The 25,178-nt window shown below is 41.2% G+C and overlaps 1 protein-coding gene across 5 annotated transcripts in view; it reads right to left on the reverse strand.

The window, feature by feature from the left end:
• ARHGAP15 (Rho GTPase activating protein 15) overlaps positions 1–25,178 on the reverse strand; it is a 457,670-nt gene that overhangs the window by 380,641 nt on the left and 51,851 nt on the right. For 4 of the 5 annotated variants that reach the window (XM_050969300.1, XM_050969297.1, XM_050969299.1 and 1 more), the window contains one exon: positions 1,013–1,087. The exons of the other annotated variant lie outside the window; for it this stretch is intronic. In XM_050969300.1, the coding sequence (XP_050825257.1) occupies positions 1,013–1,087 (75 nt within the window). The remainder of the gene's footprint in view (positions 1–1,012; positions 1,088–25,178) is intronic. 5 annotated transcript variants of the gene reach the window in all.

The following is a 25,178-nucleotide window of genomic DNA, read 5'->3' on the forward strand; positions in this document are numbered from 1 at the left end:
ATCATTTGTTTTTGAGTTGTTGACCTTCCTGCACCTTTCCAGCTGAGGAAAGGTTGAGAGAATAATCCAAAATACCCTGAAAGAATTAACATAAAAATAAGGTACTGGAAGCCTAGGGCTGCTTCTTTCTGTACTTAAAAAAGTATTAAATATGAAATTTATATATATACACACTTGTGTGTGTCTGTGTAGTGTGTATAATTGTGTGTAGCTATCACAGACAGGGATGTACACTCACATATTTCTATGTATTAATATATGCAAGAGTGAGGTGGGCTGCTAATGTTATTGGAAAACAGTATCAGAAAATATAATTAATACTATATCAGCTATGGTTTCCAAAGCTTTCCTGAACTGGATTATACATGGGAACTGGGCCAAATTCTGAAGACTTTAGTCAGACAAAAGTCCCTTTGAAGTCAATATCATTAGCTGGATGATTCTGGATTTTCATGTTAATGTTCTTTTAAAAAATATAATCTTTTAATTTGCCTCTGTTTTTCTACAGTAAAATTCTACAGGTAATTAATTATGTATAAAAAATTAAGTTAAAACACAGTAGCATAGGCAAAGGCACAAAACTGGCTTCACTCTTCTCAATATATATTTTTCTCTTCACTAAATCTCAAACATTACTAAAAACAAATTCACACGTAGTATGTTCCCTTAATTTTGCTTATTCTGCTAATCCAAACTAATATTTTTGGAAAAGAAATATAAGCAGTTAATTAACATCCAACTATTAGTATTGCTGAAATGTCAGCCTAGTGCTCCTGATTCAATAGCAAATTGAAATTGTATATCATTAATTAAAATGCTTTGTCGTTTCTAACATTATAATTTCTATTAAGTAACAAACTTTCCACATATTTTTACTTCTTTCTACCCCATTAACATATTAAAGCATCCAGAGTGTCAAGTGTTCATCTATAAACACATACTATATTTCCATTAAAACCATTTAAAGTAAATAAGCAAAGCAATACATAGATTCTGTGATACAATTGCTTACCATGTGTTCCTTTGGGCTAATGATGTCTGTGAGTATTAAGTTATGTTGGGAATGATTCCTTCTATGACGAGATATCTGAAAATATATTCATTTACAACTTAGAATCAGCTTGATATAATTGTACCAAATCAAACAAGGTTTACATGTTAAGGATAGACGGAAACAATCTGTTGACAGGACATGTGCAGTGTGTATATATGTATATGTGTATTTTATATATTAAAGAAAAATGAAGTTTTTGAAAACCTGGTTCCCACTGAGAATGAACAGACTTTAGGATCATTCCTAGTCCTAATGTTTGCAATGCAACTCTGGCAAATTAAGCTAAAATCAACTGGCATATATATAAGCCTTCTGAGCTTATCTAGAACACTTCATTCACAGGATCTCAAAGCAGTTTAAAAAGACGGGTAGCATTATCCCCATTTTACAGATAGGGAAATTGAAGCACAGAGACATTAATAATGAGCCCAAGGCCACATTGCAAGTCAGTGAGAGAAATAAGAGATACATTAGGTTCTTTTCCCAGTTCTAGTCTATCATGTTCCAGAAATTGTAATGGCTATCCCCAAGCCTTCCATGACTAGAAGGCTACATAAATATTTTGGTCCTGATTTTGCTGCTTGGATTGGGGCCTTAATTTCTTTCAGTCCCCTCTTTTTTTCCCAGGAGAAAAGTGTACAAAACTGTAATTGACAGAAGCATAACACATGACCCCAGGAAATTATCAGAGCTATATGAATCTTTCATAATGAACCTAAAACTCACCTGCATTCAGGTTTTCCTACAAACCTGAAACTCAGGCAGGTTACCCAAAGATATACCAGGTCTTTTTGTAAAAGTTGGTTGTGCTTTAATTTAGTTTTAAGCACAAAAGAGGGTGAGTTACAGTTGGGAGTTGGAACCAAAACAAGACAAAATATCAAATTTGGACTGAATTTTACTCCCCATAATCTATTCTCTTATTACCTGCTAAAACACAGTTAACAAAAAGCCATAATGTATTGTGTTTATGTTTAAATATCTGAATCTACCAATTGATCTTAATTAATCCGTAGGGCCTCCCTTAAAAAACAGTTAACCATATTATGATCCTATATTTTTCTGCACACTTTGCCTTCATGTTTATATGTAACATGACATTTAAAGCCCTGAAATCTATATCCCAGATAGAGCTCTGCTCTCCTAGTCAGAGCTAATGAGCTTAATGAATTACCAGTTATAAATTTAATACAAACATTTCAGATAAAGAGATAAACATTCTTCACAATTCGAAAGTTTCTCTGACCTATTTATAAAGAATATCACTTAACAATTTCATTAGGAGTGAGTAACAGCTGGTGACATGGCTGTGTCCTAAAGTGTTTTTCTCTCTTAATATTCTGCATCTTAAGCAATCGAGCCTTCATAAGAAATACTTTAGTTAGTGGCAGTCCCTCCTTTGGGGAAAAAAATATGTCAGACCACATTTTCTATATTTTGCAATCTTGTTTTCAGGAGTGTCATGTTTCTGTTTTATTAGCATGTAGGGTAAACAAGAATGATTTGCTGATGCTATTGAGAGAACTTCTAAGACTGTGGTCTTTCTATTTAGATTTTGGATTGAATTTAATATTAATGCAAACAGAGGCATGTGTATAAATTCAAAATAAATTAATTCAATTTATCTTTTTTTTCCTTATCTTCAGCATTACAAATCTGGAGACTATAGACTGCACAAGAGATATAACTAAACTATTCAGGTCTAGATCATATCATTCTCTCTTACAGACCTCCATACCTAATTATTCTTTTACATATAACCAGGCATATTGCTAAATTTTTTTAAAAATATTATTTTCTCTCAGCCAAATTACATAAAAGGACACACCACTATTCTCTAAGGTCTACTTTATAGCAAACTAATATTTAATGAGTGGCTCAGGAATCAAAATGTGGCTTTTTGTGGCCCTGCATACCTCTCTTGGAACATCCACTGGACTGATCAGAGACCTTCTTTTGCTCTGGACTTGGGCACAATGGCCAGAGCAATGATAAGGGGAATGCTCTCCATCCTGTCTGACTCATGTTAAAGAGAATGGGCAAGATCCACTCATATATACCTTGAAGCAGCCAGAAATAAGGAAGAATGAATGGACAGAGAAAGAGAAAGGAGAACATCCTTCAATTCCTTACCATAAGCCATGATTAGTATGTGGGGAATGGGATGTGGAAAGGAGAGAGACAGAACATAAGAACTGCCATGCTGGGTCAGACCAGTTGCCCATCTACACACCTGTCTCCAGTAGTGGCTCATACCAGAGCTTCAAGGGGAGTGGACAGGACAGAGCAGTTTGAGTGATTCATCCCATGATTCCTCTTCTGGCTTCTGACAGTAGAGGTTTAGAGTCTCACTAAGCATGAGGTTGGGTCCGTGACTAGCTTGGCTAATAGCCATTGATGAACTTCTCCATGAACTCATCCAGTTCTTTTTTGAACCCAGTTATATTTTTGGTCTTTACAACATCCTATGACAATGAAAAAACAACAAGAAGTCCTTGTGGCACCTTAGAGACCAACATATTTATTTGGGCATAATCTTTCGTGGGCTAAAACCCACTTCATCAGATGCATGGAGTGAAAAAAATACAGTAAGCAGAATATATATTATAGCACATGAAAAGATGGGAGTTGCCTTACCAAGCAGGAGGTCAGTGCTAACGAACCAATTCAATTAAGGTGGAAGTGGCCTATTCTCAACAGTTGACAAGCAGGGGTGAATACCAAAGGAGGGAAAATTACTTTTGTAGTGATAACGAGGCCAATGTAATCAAGGTGGTCCCTTTCAAACAGTTGACAATTAGGTGTGAGTATCAGCAAAGGGAAAATTACTTTTTATAGTGACCCACCCCCTCCCAGTCTTTATTCAGGCCTAATTTGATGGTGTCCAGTTTGCAAATTAATTCAAGTTCTGCAGTTTCTTGTTGGAGTCTGTTTTTGAAGTTTTTTTTGTTGAAGAATTGCCACTTTTACGTCTGTTATTGAGGATCCAAGGAGATTGAAGTGTTCTCTTACTGGTTTTTGAATGTTACAATTCTTAATATCTGATTTGTGTCCATTTATTTTTTGTGTAGAGACTGTCTGGTTGGCCAATAACCATGGCAGAGGGGCATTGCTGGCACATGGTGGCATATATCACACTGGTACATGTGCAGGTGAACTCTCATCCTTTCATGTGCTATAATATATATTCTGCTTACTGTTTTTTTCACTCCATGCATCTGATTAAGTGGGTTTTAGCCCACGAAAGCTTATGCTCAAATAAATTTGTTAGTCTCTAAGGTGCCACAAGGACTCCTCGTTGTTTTTGCTGATACAGACTAACATGGCTACCACTCTGAAACCTGTCACCATGACAATGAGTTACACAGGCTAATTGTGCATTGTGTCAAAAAGTACTTTCTCTTGTTTGTATTAAACATGCTACCTATTCATTTCATCAGGTGACCTCTGGTTCTAGTGTTATGTGAAGGAGTAAATACTTCCTTATTCACTTTTTTCATACCATTCATGATTTTATAGACCTCTATCGTATCCCTGCTTAGTCCACTCTTTTCTAACCTGAACAGCAGTGATGTTTTTAGTCTTTCCTTGTATGGAAGCCATTCCATACCATTGATAATCTTTGGTACCCTTCTCTGAACATTTTCCAGTTCCACTCTACCCTTTTTGAGATGAAGCAACAAGAACTGCACACAAGGTATGGGCATACCATGGATTTACATAGTGGCATTGTATTTTGCAGTCTACCTACCCTCCATTCATCTGGTACAGAGGTTTTTTCAGCAGCAGGTTACATACTACAGTTAGTAGTCTTGCTAATTCATATTTGAGTTCCTTCAGAACTACCACCTGGTCCTGGTGACTAATTACTATTACATTATCAATTTGTTCTAAAACTTCTTCTACTGATACATTAATATGGGATAGTATTTCAGTTTTGTCACCCAAAAGGATAGCTCCAATGTGGGTATTTCCCACACATTCTCTGCTGTGAAGACAGGCAAACAGACTGACAGAAGATACTGCATTAAAAAAATTTCCAGAAAGCAACACAACAATTGCCAGTTCCAGATATAGATGACTTCCTTTTCCCATTATTATATTCATTAAAAATCTTCATTGTGAATGCAGCACCAGAAATAGTAATGGAAACTGAATGTGTGTTGTGGAAATGATACCCACGTTTCTGCAAAAGTAGAAAATATGAAATCATGTTAAGCACTAATAGTGGATTCCAGTGTAACTCAGACAAGAACCTCCTTCAGCCACCAAAACTGAATCTAGATCTAGACTTTGAACCTGTGGCCTCTCTCTATAGTGAATCAAGCCAAACCAACACTTTCATTAGAAATCTCCCCAAACATCTGGCTCTCAAATGAAATGAAAGAAAACTTTAAACAAAGTTTTTTTCCTGTTCTTTGTAATTCATAGTGAGCATTTGGTTTAGGGGTAGTGCCATCCTTTTATTCAGATCTTCATAAATTGAATCAAAGCATCTTGACAGAAACTCCCAACAGATATAAAGGCATACTGTGGAGATTTGTCTAAAAACTCATCAGAACATAAATATTTAAAGCAGTTTATTGGTCACATTACATCGCTGCTTCCCAAATATACTTATAGTCAGTAGGAATCTGTTCCAAACAGGACCACTTGATTGACAGAGGGCTGCTTTGGAAACAAAATTTACAAATTAATCCCCGATTTTACATTATGTAAAATACTGAAAATCTAGGTGATTACTAACAACTGTATGGGGCACATTATAAGAGTTATGCACATATACCTAGAGAAGGATTCACTCCATTAATTTGATTCCAAGATATTCTTGTTTTATAAGTAAACAATAAGGGGCATGATTTAGGATTTCAGCATCCTAATACCATTATCTTAATAAAGTCAAGCTGAACCTAAACAGTATCTGTCATAACACCTCTATCGCATCCCATACTGTGTTATGAAAGGCAGAGATTTATAAGAGTAGTTCTAAAAAGGAATCTCAAGGAAAGTCATCTTATCAGCAGTTTTCTGATTTGATGAACATTCTTCAGTCAGCAACAATGTCACCTGCAGTATTAAAAATCCACTCAGAGAACGCCTGTAAGTCCGTGGGCAAGTCTGGTTTTGTTAAATTCAGCCTCAGCAACTTCTTCTCCCCTCCCTCCCCTCAAGTTAGCTAAAGGGTATCCCTCTGCTACTGGAGTTATTCTAGCATCCAAGACCTGATCCAGTGTCATACTTTCTGCAAACACACAGAGCCTCCATAAAATATGCCTGCTATCCCAGTAGGGACTGATAACTCCCTTACAACTACTATTTTAACATAATTAATTTAATTTAAATAAAACACCTGTGAACTTTTATAATGACTTGATCTCTAATGTAATTTCCTTCTGTGCTCCCCTTTGTTCTCAAGATGTTTTCTAAAAATAATATACTTAGTTTTGGGGTTTCACTCTGATTGTGTGCTGATAGACCAAGCCTAGCAAAACACAGCTTGTTGCTAGTTATTCTCTTATCACAGCAGGGCCCAGATCCTAAAAAGGGACCTTGGGACTCAGTATTCACACTAGAAATCTGATTCTAATCTGACTCATCTTGGCAATGAACAGAAACATGCTCTGATCTTTGTGTCTAACCAAAACGAACCAAGACAGCAGGGATTTCAAATATCGACTCCTCCTAACTGCTCAAGCACACTCGACAAAGAATTATTACCTCAAATTATCTGCTGAATCGTCACGAACAAGTGAATTCCAGATAATTGCAAGAGGTTTGTGGATAATTCACTGTGAATTATTCACCCAACAAGCTCTACTTTGTAGCAAACTGCCAGAATCTCAGCCTGCAGACCACTAGGATTTCCCAAGCATAAAGCACTGATTTGGTTAACAGAGTTAAGATGATTTGCCTGTATAATTTCCTCCAAAATGCTTATCTCACACCACCAAGAAAGAGATTATTATGGATGTTTTAGTAAGTTTTCTGCAAGGATATTTTCACTCTCTCCAAGTTTTGACCTCCCTTTTAAGGGACTTCTCCAGGAGTTATGTCTATTATTTTACTGCATCAAACTAAAATTGTAACTTCCATAATGGAGAATCCCTTGTAAATACCCCAAATTGGAGACTGCCCTTTGTAAGCTCTCTGGCATGTGCGTAAGTGCTTTGCTGGATCAGGGTCAGAAGGTTCAGTGCACTGCAGGATTGAGCTTTCCAGCTACAGCTTCTATTTGCTGTACAAAACTAGCCACATAAACTTATGTAACTCCCTTCATACAACAAAGGAAGGGCAAGTAATACTGATTCAATGATGTCGGTATTCATTTCATCTCTAGTCACTCAGATACCACAGAGATGGGAAGCTCCTAGACAGAGAGGTATGGTAATTTACACTCAATTTCTAATAGCATCATCTGTGGACAAATGTTAAACACCGTAGCATTTAAATTTACTACTATTAAATGTACAAATAAAATATATTTTAACATTTAAGACCCATTCTTAGGCGTTATGGGACAAACCACCACCTCTGTGAAGGTTTCAGAGTTGCAGCCGTGTTAGTCTGTATCCGCAAAAAGAACAAGAGTACTTGTGGCACCTTAGAGACTAACAAATTTATTTCAGCATGAGGATCTGCATCTGATCATGTGCATCTGAAGAAGTGAGCTGTAGCTCACGAAAGCTCATGCTGAAATAAATTTGTTAGTCTCTAAGGTGCCACAAGTACTCTTGTTCTTTTTGCACCTCTGTGAAGGGATCCTTTACGGAATTTTCCACCACCTCCTAGTCATCTGGAATATTTTAGCAGGATTCCATCCCTAATCATTCCATCAGATGAGGATGACCCACACAATTAAGAGATGGCTCCTGCACTCTCCCTGGAATCAGCAAGTCCCCAGGGTCTGATAACTTCAGCACCAGCTCCAAGGCCCTTGTAGCACTGCCAGATTTCCTCATAGCATAACTCCAAGAGAACTCCATTGGAGTCACCCTGTCAGGACTATCCCCGCACTTGCTTCTCTAGGGTTTCCATGTAAAGAGGAGACGGGACTTTCCTCAGGTAGAGAGGGTGACAGAAATCATTATGCAACTGAAGGATGGATTAACTTTTTGTCCTGCCTTTTCCATATGGATTCATGGGAAGAGGGAAGAATGATCTATGTCACTTGAATCTTGCCCTCACCTCTCCCCATGATGTTTCTAGCCTTCCCCTCTCCCATGAACAGAGGCTGCACAGGTTACAGAGGAGGTAGAGGTATGGTGCCATGGAAGTGACTAAGACCTCTCTACAAAGGAATAAGGATTTGCCTGGAGGGAACTTTTGTATGCCAGCTAGGAGCCAGAATCTGTCTGTAGTCACTTAATAAGGAAACCACTTCACAGTCCTCACACATTTGAGTACATTACATATTGTCACCAGAATCTGTACACTCAAGAAAAAATAGGTTTGTGTTACATTCCCTCTGCATGTCTCCTTCGAGCATACTGCCCTCTACATTCAGTTCAGATCTCTTGAGTGTGAGAGAGTAATGGTAATGATTTTGTTTCCCTTGACCTCTTGATCACATATAAATCAGAGTCCTATAAACCTTTTCCACACTGAGAGGGTCCTCCTTCGTATTCAAGCATATAAAGGTACATATTTTATATCATGGCAATTTAATAGAAAAGAGAGTACTCTACAGGATTAGGGTTTATTCTGGATAAGCCTCCTAACAGTTAACTTACTCACAATGTAACTACATTTGTTCAGCTGCTTTGGTCAATAGGAGTAAGAATACAAAAATGTTCAAATCCTAGGTTAAATTTGGGTCAATCCTTAAAGTGTACTGGATGACAATATGAGCAGTAATTATGGGTTCTATTCTAAAACATGGGGTTCACTGAAACTGTCATATTTCTCCCCAAAGTTCTTGCTGGACTGTCTAACTGATATTTTTGTCTCTTAGAATTATTTCAGGAACTCCTCTTCTTCCTATATCAGGCATTATTCAAATCCCAGCCCAGACTATGATCCTTTTGCACCTCTCTGGCAGTGCAAAGGTTAAAGCAGGCCCAGTTGGGAAAGTGACAATGTCCCTGTCCTGAGGGAGTCCCCATCTCACAAAGCAGACTCTAAATCACTCTTTTCTACCCTCCTCTGGTTTAGGAACCATGTCCAGATAATGCATGGTGAAGAAGGCACAGTCTCCAAGGGCTGTTACCAGTCTATGTAAGGTAGTGAACCCCTAAGGCTTCTTTAATTTATGTCAGGGCTATTTTGGTTCCAGTCAGCCCTGGGGGCTGAAGAAGCATATAGATGGTACAGCCATATTTCCCACTGCCCCCTATTTTCTTCACCCTGTGCCTCTCAAGTGGGCCCAAAGGTCAAGATCTAAATCGACATTAAATATAATACAGGTTGGTTGCACAGATAACCATTTCAGTCAGTGAACCAATAAGTAACCTGAGAGGTAAGGGGAGCTTTTTATGTTTTGATATTCATTTTTTCCTGGTATTATATACTGTAGACTTTATCCACTTCAATACATTATATTCCTCTAGTGAAAACAAGTCAAAATACATTAATAATACACATGTATTCATAAATCAGCCCTCTTCAGCTTGCCTTTCTATTGTTCATAAGATCCCTAATACCTTTGGTTAGTACTGCAGTAGTAGAAGATACCATGCTGTTCTTAAATATTGCAGGTGTTTTGGGTTGGATAGTACTTTAGTGAAACTGGATATGAAACAGAAGCAACAGGAGGATCACCAAGGGAATAGAGTCCTCAATAATAGTTTGGTACACGTTGCCTTCACCTGTCACATGTGTAGCTCTGCATTTCTTGATGTTATTTCCATAAGAGCAGCAGCTCATGTGAGTTGTTAAAAACAAAAAGCAACTGTATACTTTCTGTCCAATTTATTATTTTAATTAAAACAACAAAGTAGATAAAGAAGAAATGTATGGTCTCCATGAAAGAACCCAGTATGTTTAATTCATTATATCAGCTATTCTCAACTGAAGTTGCTCTCCAAAATGGTAGCCTCAAGGCAGATGGGCAGACAGAGTCCTTAAAAATTGAAAGCTACATGTACAAAAACCAATTATATAACAGTTGCACTACAAACTGAATGCATTACAATAGTACTTTAATATAATTTCTGTAAGCATCGCCTTATTGGAAGAAAAACAATTAATAATAATGTCACGGTGCTATAGATCTGCAAGTACTATATACTCATATATATCTCTGTATAAGAAGGATTCTTAATACTACAAGACCTACAAACATACGCCATTCTAGTAGATGCTTTGTTAATATATCTCTTTATCTTGCCCACCTAATTCATTCTCCCAGAGTTAGACAAGCCAAAAGCTCACCTTATGCTACTGCAGAAGCAATTTTTATTTTTGAAGGTTAATCCAACTCAGCAGGATTTATGGATGGCACTTTTCCTTGGTCGTAGGCATGTTGGCTCAGGCCAGACAGCTGTTTGGACATTCTCCACTGGGAATCTTGCCCTCAACACCCACAGTCGATGCACATACATGGTCTACTGGCTGCCTACTTCCATGCCCATCTGTTCAGATGGCATAGTGCCCATTCACAAGTTCGCTGGATCCTTGCCCTTAGTGTGTAGGTGCCAGGCAATGATGGGCTTAGATGGGCAGCCTGAAAAATACTGCAAGTGATCATTTTTTTTCCTGTAGGAAGTCCTTCCTCTGTTATAGCACTGCAGCATGGATACCACATGCTACCCTACGCTTAATCACACCTGTGGACATTTATGTGCCAAAAAAAAAAACCATAACAAGGACTACTGAAAAAGGAAAAGACAGGAAGATGCAGAGAGATCACAAAGACTCTTCTTGGAGATTGACAGGTTGTGCTGAAACCACTACCTTGGCTATCCAACTGCATTGGGACTGTCAAAAGATTTTTAACACAGGTACATAGCCAATTTTACTGTACAGCAAAAAAAAAGCAGTCTCACAGAAAACAATAGCATTAATAAAAGTAAAGAAGCCAATTCAATAGAGCTCACATTTTAAATTCCTACTCCTTCTTTGCAAAGTCAAAAACCTGCAGCAATAGAATAAACCCAAATAAACCTTATAAATAACAAGCTGTGTGTTGTCCTTTAACAAGGGCAACATATAACAAGGGATTTTGTCCATGTTCTTTAGGACTGAGAAAAAACCTGAGACTGTAGATGTTATAGTAAAAAGCAATTCTATTAACAATAAAACATCATTTTCTTCTCAAAGACAGACTTTAATTTATAGTAGATTAACACACAGTAGAAGTTTATGACTTTAATGTAGCAAATAGTTTATTTGACAAATAAAACCTTTTTCTGTTTGTAAATTATCCACACAGACTTTATGTTTTTTACAAATATATTGGTCAAATAATTTCAATAGCAAACATTTTATGCAAATATATTTCAGCCCAGGGCCAATTTGAAAATATTCTCAACAACTATATTTTCACCTAATTGTTATTTGTTGTGCAAGATTAGTCACCAAAATCACATTGTATTTTTTCTGTTCCCTGACTAGATGACTGAAACTTTTAAAAAACAGGAGGAAGGAAATATGTGATTTCAAAATGAGATTATTTTCAAATGAATATTCTAAGACTCTTGCTTTCAGCCAGCATTCTTGAAAAAAAAATATCACACACACACACACATAAATAATTGGAAAAATCATTAAATGGATTGCATATATCATGCTAGCATATTCATATATTAATTCTAATTAGTGTTTGTGAATATTTTTTGCACTATGCATGAATCACCAGTTCCAAAGATTACAAACGCTAGTTGGCAGATGGAACAGAGACATAAGAAATATAGTCATGGCTGGATCTGCACCCTGGACTGGGACTCTAGATGCAGTCAGAAAGCAGTGGAAGACTGTGGCTATCTTAGGGCTGGCCTACACTGGGATCTTACTGCCATGCAGTTTGATTAAAGAGGACTATTTATATAATTGATATTACCTCTGTTATACAAGTACCATAAATCTTGTACAAAGCATATCATGTAAGGTGTGAATGGAAAAGTTATGATTTACTAAGTATGATTACCCTGTTTATATGCATGTATCCAGGGCCGGCGCTTCCATTTAGGCAACCTAGGCAGTTGCCTCGGGTGCCAGGATTTGGGAGGGCAGCGATTCGGCGGCGGGGGGTCCTTCTGCACTCTGGGTCGTCGTCGGCAATTCTGCAGCGGGTCCTTCACTTGCTCCGGGACCCACCACCGAAGTGCCCCAAAGACCGGGAGCGCGGAAGGACCCCCCCACGGCAGAATTGCTGCCAACAACCGGGAGCGCGGAAGGACCTCCGCCTAGGGCGCCAAAAACCCTGGCGCCGCTCCTGCATGTATCACCTTTGTATCTGAATTATGAATGTTGGCTATGTACTTGTATCGTAAACCTGAGTGTCACCAGAATACAACACATCAGAATTTACATTAGGGCTAGACAGCTATGTGTTAATGGCCTATCATGGACACTCCACTCTCACTATGGGCCATTGAAGAAACTCTTCCTGTCCAGACAGCAATTCCTGAGGATGCCTCAGAAAGCAAGGAGTTAGTGGCCACCCCCTGTGATTCAGCAACACATGTAAGGGTAGGTAATATTCTCATGTGACCCTGGACTCCATCTGGGCCAGTAACTTTCCCCAGACAGGGGCTGTGGGCTTTGTTTGTGACAAGAAATTTCTATGCACATGGCAGAGGATATACAAAGACACCTGAAATATCTCCATGTTGCCTCTTTCCTGCTCTGATTCCTAGGACTGTGGATTTGCAACCAAAAGGAGCATCTTGAACCATGGACTGAGGACCTTCCAATCTTTTGGAAACTAGCAGAGAGACTTTACAAGCCAGCAGTCTATTCCTTCACTGCTATAAAACTGATACAAAGAGTTTGCAATCATTTGTATGTATATGATCTATTAACCATTTATAACTTTCTTATTTTATTAATAAATCTTTAGTTAGTTTACTAAGAATTGGCTGATAGCATGATATTTGGGTAAGATCTGAGATACATATTGATCTGCGGTGAATGCCTAATCCTTTGAGGTCAGTAAGAACCTCATATATGGTGAAATGGGTTTTTAATAACCTCTCACCATATTAGACTTGGTTGTCTGGATGGGAGGCAAGTTTTGGAATGCCAAGAGGGGACTGTGTTTGGCTTCTGGTTAACCAGTGAGTTACTGCAGAAGCTCTTTTGTTACTGACTTGGTGAATCTAATTATATAATAAACCACCAGTTTGAGGGATTGTCTGCTCTATTTCTTGCAGTCTTCCTTGAGTGTGGAATTCTCAATGTGGTCCATCCTAGGCACCTAGTCACACTTATATCAGCATAGCTATATCCTTCAAAGGTATGAAAAATCCACAAAAATCCAGCAAAGTAGCTGTTCATTCTAACCCCCTGGTGTAGACAGCATTAGATTGATGGAAGAATTCTTACATTGACCTTACTACCACCTTTCGGGGATGTGGATTACATACACTGATGGGAGAACCCATTTCCATTGGCATAGGTTGTGGCTACACTGAAGCACTACAGTAGTGCAGGCATCACCCTTGTCTTTGAGCATGTTCAGTTGAATCAGACATGTGACTGCTTGATCTGTTCTAGTCTGGACATGTTGTCAATCTGCTGACTCCAAGTTTCACTGGAGCAGTGCCAAAAAAACTGATGGCTCCAGAATCAAATTATATTTAGCTGATACACAAGCCTAGAAAGTCTATATGAATGTCCATTGACCAAAACCAGAGAATTCAAATGTTGTTCTAATAGAACTGTCACATGTAAAAGTGTGGAAATTGCTTTGTTTTGAAGTCAAAGCTCAGCTTAACATTTTTAGTCAAAAGAACAGATCAGTGTCAATACCCTCAAGTATCTTGACTTGTATTTTCACTGGTTGACTGCATGGCATAGGAGGCAAAACATTGAGTTTACAATAAGAATTCTGTTTTTGTCAGTGGAAGAATTTCCAAAGACACCATAGTCTTACAAGTGATCACAGATAATTTTATCTCCTAGCACTACTGAAAGTCAGAACTCATGAACCCCCTGATTTAATGTTGTTTTTAACCAGAAACCTTTTGCAATCAAAAACAGAGATGGGATGAAACGTTTGGGTACCTCTGCACATAAGAATATCTAGAAGTCTGTTTGCTTTACCACACACTCTCCCTCCTCTTTCAACCAGCAAATTGAGGAAGCCTCCAAATGCTTCCTATTGACTGACATTCACCTCTTATCAAATCATTTCCTGTAATCTAGCAAGAATGTCTCAGTATTGCTTAAAAGGAACCCAGCACTCATCTGGAAGATGCAACAACTTTAGCCCATGGTGCACGATTAAAAAAGAAAAATCAGCTACAAGCTCCCTAAGCATTATTATAATATCAATATGAAAAAAATGGTTACTGACTTTTATAAGTGCTATATTTAAAGTCTCCTTTCAAGTGAAAGAGGGATTTCACAGAGGATAATTGTTAGGAAGTTTCCTTCCTTTTTCCCTACTCTACCTGGAAGCCTGGAGTACTCCTAGAAAAAGAACAAATGTTTTGTCTTTCCCTTTACTTTTTCCTATGAGATTTCTTAGTTTTTCACCTAATTTGAACATTGAAGCAAACCACACAGGATAACAGTGATTGCTACTGTAACGAGACAGTCAAATAACTAGCTCGTCTCATGGTTAGGCAGTGGGCCTACAGTTTCTGTTGCCCTAGCTGTTCGAAGGCGCCTCAGCCAAGTTGTATGCAGTGGGCCTCAATCACTCCTGAGTGATTCTTTTGCTTCCCTGGGGGCTCTGTTGCTACAGAGGAGTGGGGGTAGAGGAGAGAGGAAGAGAGCAGAACCCTGGTCCACCAACTTCGCCTGGTCCCAACTCAGGGCTCAAGGGGTTTGGCAAAATGTCCAGACCAGTTATTGATCTATCCCAAGTTACACTTGCCCCTGGGTCACTTCATACCAGACTGGAGTTCATGTATACTGCCTTAGAAAATTCCACTTAGTTTGTTAACGTCCTGTTCAAAGTAGTCTTTTAGAACTTTCTGCCCCCCAAAAGGGGGTAGCAGGGAGAGAATCCAGATCTCTGCTTCTACAGAAGCCTTAACAAAGCTGTAGCCACTCTTATCCCAGCTTCTGGCATTAGCCTTGCTTCCTGGGGCAGCCAACAGCACTTTTCCCCATCTTTCCTGGGCTATCAGTGTCCTTTTAAATTATTATTCCACAGGGAGCATACCCAGCACATGCTGAGGTCATGGGGCCTCCGTAGCCCAGTATTGCTATATTCCTTTGGCCTGGATCTGTAGACCCCTTTACAAACTCTTCCCCTCAGCTTTGGAGTCATCGGGAAGACTTGTACTGACAGTATCCCCCGATCTCGTGAAAAGAAGTCCTAATTTTTATGATCCTTGCCAGCTAAGTGCAAAATTTCAAAGCACTATGGTTGCAAATACCACTACATGATTCACGTATTGTGTAACCATGGCAGGGATGCATGATCCATACTAGTCAAAATGGTTGGCCCTACAGGGAGTAATGAAAGGCATCCACATCCCACTTGACTGCTACAGCCCCAATCTCTATCACCAAATAGCTGGCTTCTTGATGTAAGTTGACTGTTGGCCCCTCACTGAAATTTAGTGGAATTTTTTTGGTTGGCCATCTCCCAGTACCAAAATAAAGGGGAGTGGCCAATGAGAAATCAGGACTCTGAGACTGACAGACCCCTGGACCAGTGGGGAGAGGCCAATGCTCCAGGTCAGTGTAGGCAGGCCAATGAGGGAGTCAATAGGCCAGGGGTCCCATCTTTCCAGTGAGCTGGAGATGCCTGGGCCAGAGCAGGCCAACGCTGAGAAGCTAAGAAGAGAGCAGGAGCCAGAGCTGAGCTGGGGAGCAGAACTGCACCAGCCAGAGCCAGAGAATACCAGAGAAGCAGCCTGAATTGCTGAGCAGAGCCACAGTAGTCAAACCACTGGGGTCAGAGAGCCCAGGGAGCTGAGCTGGAGGCTGAGAAGCAGCAGCGCTGAGCAGCTAGAGAGAGCGAGGGGGCCATGGACAGAAGGCCCAGCGCAGGGAGATGCTCCCAGCCAAGAGGTCTTGCAGGCTGGACTTGGAGGGGGAATCATAACCCCGATGGGAGGGCTGGTGCTGGGAAGAAGCGTCCTGCCACCTACAGCCTGAAGGCATGTGGCCACCACCAGAGCCCATGTCCAACCAGCTGCATCCTGCAGCACAGCCAGGGCCAGGAAAGAGGCCTAGGACATGTGAGGAACAGACTGTGAACTTTACATTCCAGAAACTGCTGTTTGTGGTTTCCCCATGACCACAGAGTGAAGTTGCGTGTTTCCCTTTAACTTTTCCCATTTTTTCCTTATTTTTTAATTGGTTGTTTTTTAATAAGTTATATTTGCTTTGAATTATATGTAATGATTAGTGGATCAGTAACGTTGCCAACTTACTAATTGCACAAAACTGAGCATCTTTGCCCTGCCCCCTGTCCCTCCCTTTCCCCGAGGCCTGACCACTGCTCAACCCATTCTCTGAGGCCCCTACCTGCTCCCTCCAGTCCCCTTCCCTTCATTGCTCACCCTCCCCCACCCTCACTGATTTCACTGGGCTGAGGCGGGGTTTGGGGTGTGGGAGGGGGTTAGGGCTTCGGCTGGGGGTGCAGGCTCTGAGATGGGGCATGGGATGAGGAGTTTGGAGTGCAAGATGGGGCTCCGACCTGGGGCAGGTAGATTGTAGGTAGGGGTGTAGGCTCTGGGAGGCAGCTTGGGTGTGGGATGGGGGTTCAGACCTGGGGTAGGGGGGTTGGGGTGTGGGGTCCTGCCAGGCAGTGCTTAGCTCAGGTAGCTCCCAGTTGGTGGTGCAACGGGGCTAAGGCAGGCTTCATCCTGCCCTGGCTCCATGCTGCTCCTGGAAACAGCCAGCATATCCGGTCCCTAGGCAGAGGCATGGCCAGGTGGTTCTGCATGGTGCCTGCACCTGCAGGTGCTGGCCCTGCAGCTCCCATTGGCTGCGGTTCCTGGCCAAAGGTTGCTGCAGAGCCAGCGCTGGGGGTGATGCCAGCACGCAAAGCTTCCCTGATCACCCCTGCACCTAGGGGCCACAGGGACATGCCGGCCACTTCCAGGAGCTGAACGGAGCCAGGGCAGGCAGGGAGCCTGCCATAGCCTCATTGCTCCATTAACTGAACTTTTAAAGGCCTGGTCAGCCAGGGTTCCTTTTCAACCCAGTGTTCTGGTCAAAAAACAGATGCCTGGCAACCCTATGGATCAGGGAAGCGTCCACTGAAGAAAGAGTATTCCAGAGTGGGGACTCCTTAGCCCCTGTCCTAAGTGACCACAACAAGATTGGTGGTTGAGCCCCCCAGGAATCCTTGGCCCAGCCTTGTTGAGGTTATGAGGACTCTGCCACAAAGGAGAATAGGGCCTCTGAGTAAAGGGAGTGGGAGCGAGGACTCAGATCCCTTTGCTAGCCCATTCTACCGGGGCAGTGTATAAGCCAGGAAAGTTGCCCACAATAGCAGAACCATTCCCCCACTTACACTGAGGAAACAGCTTCTTGCTAAGACATAGGACAGGATGCTCTCCCTCTGCTTCTTTCTCCAGTATGACTTTGAGTTGGTGCTCCACATATATTTGTAAAAGAAAAAGTTTTGAAAGTTGGTGTAAAATAAAACAGGCTTTTTTTAGTGTGTTTAGTGCCTGGAAGGCCTTGCTGCAGGTCTTGGTCCAGCAGATCATCCTGGGTGAGTCATTCTTTTCTAGGTCTATTAAGGGGCTAGCTATTGTGGCCAAGTCAGGGATGAACCACCTACACTAGTCTGGTAGCCCCAGCAAGCAGTGTACCTGTTTCTTTGTAGCAGGGATCAGACATTCTGTCAAGGCCTTCACCTCTTCTACTAATTGGTGTAACCATTGCCCTCTCACAGTGTATCTCACTTAAATCACTTTCCAGTTGACTAATCGACATCTAGATATATTGTCTGTCAGCCCAGCTTCCTGAAATACCTGTAAGTATGCTGTGAGGTGTTTTACGTGGTTGTCCCAGGTCCTGTTATAGATGACAATATCATCAGTGTAAGCAGCTGCGTGTTGACTATGTGGGCACAATAACTTGTTCACTAACCGCTGAAATATTGTGGTGGCCCCATTCAGACCAAATAGCATGGTTCTAAACTGGAATGAGCCTAAGAATGTATAGAAGGCCATCTTCAGTCTGTATTCAGAGGTGAGGGGGAATCTGTCAATATTCCTTGGTTAGGTCAAGGGTTGAAAGGTACCTGGCAGCCCCAGCCTCTTCAGCAATTCATGGCTTAGGATTGGCATTGAATTTGGACACTGCATAAACTTTTTGAAAGTCTGTGCAGAACTGTGTTGAGTCATCTGGTTTGGGCACAAGTATTATTGGACTCTTCCACTCATTGTGTGGCTCTTTGATGACCCACAAGGTAGCTCTTGCTGCACAGTCTCTCATTTTTCAGGGTAGTGGTCTCAGACTCTGTCCAGGTTCGGTCTCTATACAGTGGAACAATAGGTAAGTCTGGCCTGGGGTAACTGAAAACATAGAGAGGAATGCATTGATGAGCCTGTGTATCTTCAGATTCTGTTTGCGTTGTAAGTCTTTTCCCAACTGACACTGTCTTCGGATAGGGACCTGTTGTAGCAAAGGGGCTGGGTTTGGGCTCTGGAGGGAATGGAATGATGCAGTCTTCCCATGCTTTCTGTAGGTTGACATGATATATTTGGGTGGCTCTTTTCTTCTTGGGTTAGCAAGCTTCATAATCTACCGTGTCAACCCAGCTCACTATTTCAAATGGCCCTTTTCCAACATGTCAACAGCGTGGATTCGCATGTATGTAGCAAGAGTAACACTTGGTTCCCTGTTGGAGTTCTCAGACACAGGCACCTTGTTGCTTGATCTTGTGCCTTCAGTAAGTTCTCCTTTGCAAATGTTCCCATGGACTTTAGATTTTCTTTTAGTAGTAATATATACTGTACTGAGCTGCTGGGCAGAGGTCGATTACAATGTTTTGGGACCCTGGACCAGAGCAAGTGCGGGACCTTCCTACTCCTTCTACCTGCAGTCTTCCCCTCCTCCAGTGCTCCTGAGAGAGAAATGGAGCTGTCTGGTGCTCCTGTTGGAGAGCAGGGCTTCCCCCACCATCTGGCATGAGCACCGGGCAAGTGGGCAGACTGGGGCAAGCCCCTGAGCCCCAACCCTGCTCCCCAGAAGAAGCACAGTGCCATCATGGGGGAGCAGGGTCGGGGCATGAGGGTGCCCATTTTTCCAGGGCCCCCCAACTGGCCGGGCCCAGGGGCACAGGCCCTTTTCACCCAGGGGCTAATGCATCACTGCTGGTGGATCTTAACTCCTGTCCTCCCTAAGTTTCAAGAATCAGCTCTAGCATTCCCTGGAGTTGTCTCCCAAACCAACCCATCAGTCTGTGGGTGACAGATGGATGTTAGATCTTCACCTTTAGCGAGTTGCACATCACCTTCATTAGCTGTGAAATAAATTTGTTCACTGGCCAGTGATTATCTCTTTAGGGATCCCTATCCGGGTAAATATTTTCATCAATTTGGTGGTGATGCCTGCAGCTTTTGTGGAGCAAAAGGATACCTCCTTGGGGTAGCATGTGGCATAGTACATGATCACTAAGATATATTGGTTCTGTGCTACATTTTTTTCAGGGTGGCCTATTAAATCCATCCTTACCACAGGGAGGGAATCTAGCAGGGCTCATCCATTGAGATTCAGGGCATGAAGCACAACAGTCCCGCAGTTCCTTGTCGACACCAGGCCAACACAACCTTAGGGTCACCCTTTCCAGTGTTTTTTTCCACCCACGATGCCATCCACAAAGAGCCTAACCTTATCCCCTAATTGAGATTGGGGGTCAGCTGATGGTATCGGTCAGCATGACCTATGTATGCTGTTTTAGCCTCTTCTAACCGATGCTTGAGCTCTTGATGTACTTGGATGTGTGCAGTCACAACAGTTAGTAATGATGGGCATTGGCAAGTCAAGGGGGATTGTGGGGTGATACCAAGGGTGGAACCCATAATTCACAAAGAAAGAGTTCTACTGGTTTGTGGTGTGTACGGACTTATTGTAGGAGCATTCTGTAGGGGGAATGAGCACCAGCCAATTGTCCTGGTGGTAATTTAGGAATCAGCATAAGTACTGCTCCAGGACCCAATTGACTCTCTCTGCCTGATTGTTGTACTAGCATGGTCAGAAGTATAGGTGTGAGGTTTGATGCCCCAGAGGTGCAGAAATTCCTGCCAAAAACAAACTGAGACCCCCAATACTATACTTGTGAGCGCACCCTGAAGGTGAAAGACATTGCCTTTGAACAGATGGGCTGTTTCCTGGGCCATGGGAAGGCTGCAACATGGCATAAATGCACATCTTAAATGCTAAATAATGAAACAATTTAGAAAAATGCTTTAAAAAGTCACAAAATTATTTCAAGCAGTTTGCCAGATATTTAGTGTCCTTTATTTTGTGCATCTGTCTTACATTTTAAAGAGGCCACTGTCTCGTGTTTGTTATTTGAAAGGCTGAGATGCATGATTGCAAAACACTTGTGTTGTCTTTGTGCACTATTTGTGCTAAGTTAGGTAAGCAAACAAGAATGTTTCAAAATATACAATGCATTCTGTTTAATATGCTGATTCCAGAAAAGTAGTCCATGCATGTAAACTGTCTGGACTCATCTGATTTTCTGCTTGCTGCATGACACTGAAAGTAAAAGGCACATATCCTTAATATAGTAGATAAAGAAAAGAAGAAATGGAATTATTCTGTTTGAAACTTCTGAAGCATCTAAACAGACTGGAAATTGTCACTGATTTGATTTTCCTTACACTGCGATGATAGAAAAGGCAACCAACTTACAAGTAATAATAAAAAAAGGAAACATCTGTTGCTGTTAGAAAATTCTGCAGTGTATAAATGCAGTACTTCAAACACATTTCAGTACACTGCCATTGCATTGACAAAGTCACAAGAAGTATAGATACATATTTGTGGGAGGGGATGAAACTTGTGTGAGAAACTGGTTATTTACAAATGTGTTGATGTCTCTTTCTTATGTCCAATGAAGGCTTCAAAACAGCATCCTGATACTGTTTTGTCCTTGTTTTACCAATCTTTAACAGAGGGAACATGAATGAGAGCAGAATGGCACAGTATTATAGGGCACAGAATAGAAATGGAGAAATATCTCATGGATTGTACTTGGTCTAGGAGTAGACCTTCTATTAGAGATGTATGTCCAACCTCTCCTTGGAGTTAGTCACATTTGATCTATTGCCACACTTAAAATCCAGATGACAGCAATGAGATGAAGTGTCTTTTTCTGACGATAGCTGGCCCAGTCTGTGATTGTTCCTCCCTGATAAAGAACTCACAATGGTAATCAATACCTTCATAATCTTAAAGGTAGATTCATGCAATGAACTTCCCTTGTGGTAACCTTTGAAAAGCAAAAAGGAGCTTCACCTGGGGTGACCAATCTTTTGAGTTGGGCAAGCCACAATGAGCATCTCACTAACGTGCTATGCTCTGCATTGATTACCTATTTGCTTCTGACCTCAATTCAAAGTATCATTTAGAACCTATAATGCCTTGAAATGTCTAGGTCCTAGTTATCTGAGAGATCACCTATGTTCTACTTCCCATCAAGACAGTTACAATTTGCTGGTCTGATCTTCCTACCTGTTGCTAAGGCTGAATTCTTCAGAATTAGAGAAAGGGTGGATGGAGGGGCCATGAATCTGGACTCCTGCACTGAGTTCATCAAAGCTTGAGTCTGGCAAGCTTCACCGTATATATAAAACCACTACGGTCAAGCATTTTACTGACTATTGACTTCTCCTCAGCAATAGAGTAAAACTGTTCTGAACTATGTTGTGTCATACTATATATCAGTAAGCTACAGAACTGCTATTTCAATATACCTGTTTTATTTAATAAGTAAACAAAACAGCATGGAAAAAAATTAAAGAGCCTGATTTTTCCAAAGCTTTGCACCTCATATGGTCATTTACAGATGTGCAGAATGCTGCCAAATCACAAAAGCAGTATTTTACAGTCACTTTGTACAGGCAAACACAATGTAAGTAGCACAGTAGTGGAGAATCAGGCCCACTGTGTCATCTCTCTACTCTTATATACTTAAACCCATTTGAAAACAATGGAGGACTTAAGGCTCAAAGGATCTTAATTTCTTCAGTGATTTACTATACATTGCAATAGAAAGTGCCTCTGAAACTATTTTCTACATGGAACTAATTATCAAAAAGTTAAACAGATCTCTGAATACATTTTTTAAAAATATGTGTTTCTGTGGGGTATTCAAAGGGCCATTTCAGCCACAGTTTAGATCAAGGGGGGCAAAATTTTTGGCCTGAGGGCCACATTGGGTTTCAGAAATTGTATGGAGGGTTGGTTACCAGAGGCTGTGCCTTCCTGAACAGCCAGCTGTGGCCCGGCCCCACCTCCTATTTGACCCCCTCCAGACTCCTGCCCTATCCAACTCCCCCATTCCCTGATGATTCCCCCAGGACTCCTGCCCCATCCAACCACCCGTTCTCCCTGTCCCCTGACTGCCCCCATAACTCCTGCCCCTGACTGGCCCCTGTCCACCCATCCAACCCCTCCTCCTTCCTGACTGCCCTCTCCCAGGACTCCTGGTCCCATTCAACCCCTGTTCCCCACCCTCTGACCGCCCTGACCCCATCCACACCCCCACACTCTGATCATCCTCCTGAACTCCTCTGCCCTCTCTCCAACCCTCCCTGCTCCCTGCCCCACTACCGTGATGCCTGGAGCACTGGTGGCTGCAAGCCACCCAGCTGGAGCCAGGCATGCAGCACAGAGCACTGGTTCAGGCCCCGGCTCTGCAGCTGCACTGGCTCAGGAGCTCACAGCCCCGCTGCCCAGAGCATTGCGCTGGCAGCAGAGAGAGCTCAGGCTGCACAGGAGGGGGAACAGCAGGAGAGGGGCCGGGGGCTAGCTTCCTGGGCCAGGATTTCAGGGCCAGGCAGGAAAATCCTGCAGGTCGGATGTGGCCCGTGGGCTGTAGTTTGCCCACCTCTGGTTTAGATATCAACAACAGAGTAACTGATGCTGGCCTGAAAAATAGCTCCTAATTCTAATCCTGTAGACATTAGGGATTTATTTTACACACACACACACACACACACACACACGATTGGTGTAAATTTTCAGAAAAATGCACATACAATTACCTTCCTAATTGCAGGAGTGGTTAAAGTAAGTACATGAGCAAACGACAAGACAATACCAGTTATTTTGTATTCAATCCATGAGAATGAACATATCTATGGTAAGTGTGCATGCAAAACAGGTGCACAATTTATGTGTGCTTTTCTGAAAGTATATGTTGTTATATTTAAAATAATGTTTGAAAGTATATTAGGTACTAAAAGCATGCTAATTATGCTTTGGACTCTCTTCTATTCTTAAAATTGCTTACATATGCTTTATAAGTGATTTTTGTATGGGTCTAACACTATCTGCTTTGATGGTGGATATATTTAGGCTGTGAGGACACTGAAGGCATTTGTCCTTTAGCTTCTGCCTCACAACATGATTGAGCATCCGTATCTCTTACAACCATACATCCTGTCGAGTGTTATTCTCTTACATATCACAATTTACCTCTCATTCTCTGCTCAAACATGCAACCAAGCTGAGCAACAAGCTACTTCAGCTGCCATGTCATTTCAGTTTTTACACATTTTCTCTTATTATGTGTGCTCTACATCTCAGCAATGTCTCAACTCCACACTATACTGCCAAGGGCTAAAAGTCAGGCACAAAGCTCAGTCTCAATGTCAAAGAGTGAAAATGGGGGAAAAAGAAATCACACAAGAGAAGTTAATGGTCACAAACTCTACTCTGAAGCTTTTGTTCTTATGGATTTTGCAAGTTTCTGCAGTTTATCAAGACAACACAAATTAGAGAAGAATGACAGCATCCCTGAGGTAAATGTTGTGGTATGTGTTGGTGCTGTCTGTCAAAGTGAACAGGACAGTTGTACACGTGCAAAGTTGGCTTGTACTTTCTTCATCCACTAAAATTTAAAAATGAGGAGCTGCTCTAGATTTGATGAGAGCTGCAGAACTTGTAGTATGCATTACAGTCCTACTTACATGTCATTTGGAAAATATGCCAGACAATCCAGAATAGGGAAATTAGATTAAACACTCGTGTACTGTTTTCAGTGGGAACAGTTTTCTGCTGAGCTTTTTTGAAACTCTGGCCAGCTGAGTATAACCCAAGCTGAAAACAATCACCTGGAGCTAAGGCTGAACAGACATAACATTAATGTTAAAAGAATGCATTAAAAGTTTAGTTAAAAAGAAAAGCTATATTTTGGCAGAAGTAAAGTTGCACTTTGAAGGAGAAACAACAGTAGAAAATGATCCTTGTTACCTGCATCACTAGCACTAGTGGTGACAGAAGGGTGCAATCTCCCACTTTTCTCCTTCCCTTTGCTTAACCTTATTGTGTAAGATTTAGGTTAACATTTTCAAAAGTGCCTAAGTGATTTAAGACACTTAGTCCCTGTTTAAAAAGTGACATGCCTAGTCTATACCAGCAAACCCTTCTAATGTGGAAACAGTTTATATTATCAAAAGAGTGATTTTGCTGGTATAGTTTATACTTGGCACCTGAACAAAATAACTATACCATCAAAAGCACTTGTTTAGCTGATATAAATGCACCTACACTAGAACTTTTTTTCCCAGTATAAAAATGTTGTTTAAAAAAACCATACCCCTAACCAATATACCTACAGTGGCAAAAGTATCTAGTGTAGGGTGTATCTAGGGCAAAATCCTGGCTCCTTTAAAGTTCCACAATAAAACATCCCTTTCAGTAGGAATCAGCAATCATCTTTAAGTGCATACATCTCTTCAGAAAATATTCATTAGGTTCATAAGTCACTTAGGTGCTTTTGAAAATGTTACCCTTTACTTTTCTTTATAAAGTAATTTTCTTGAATTACTTTCTGTTAAGAATATTTTTATTTTTGTAAACAATTTAA

Source organism: Gopherus flavomarginatus, chromosome 10, assembly GCF_025201925.1.
Source record: "Gopherus flavomarginatus isolate rGopFla2 chromosome 10, rGopFla2.mat.asm, whole genome shotgun sequence".
NCBI lineage: Eukaryota > Metazoa > Chordata > Testudines > Testudinidae > Gopherus > Gopherus flavomarginatus.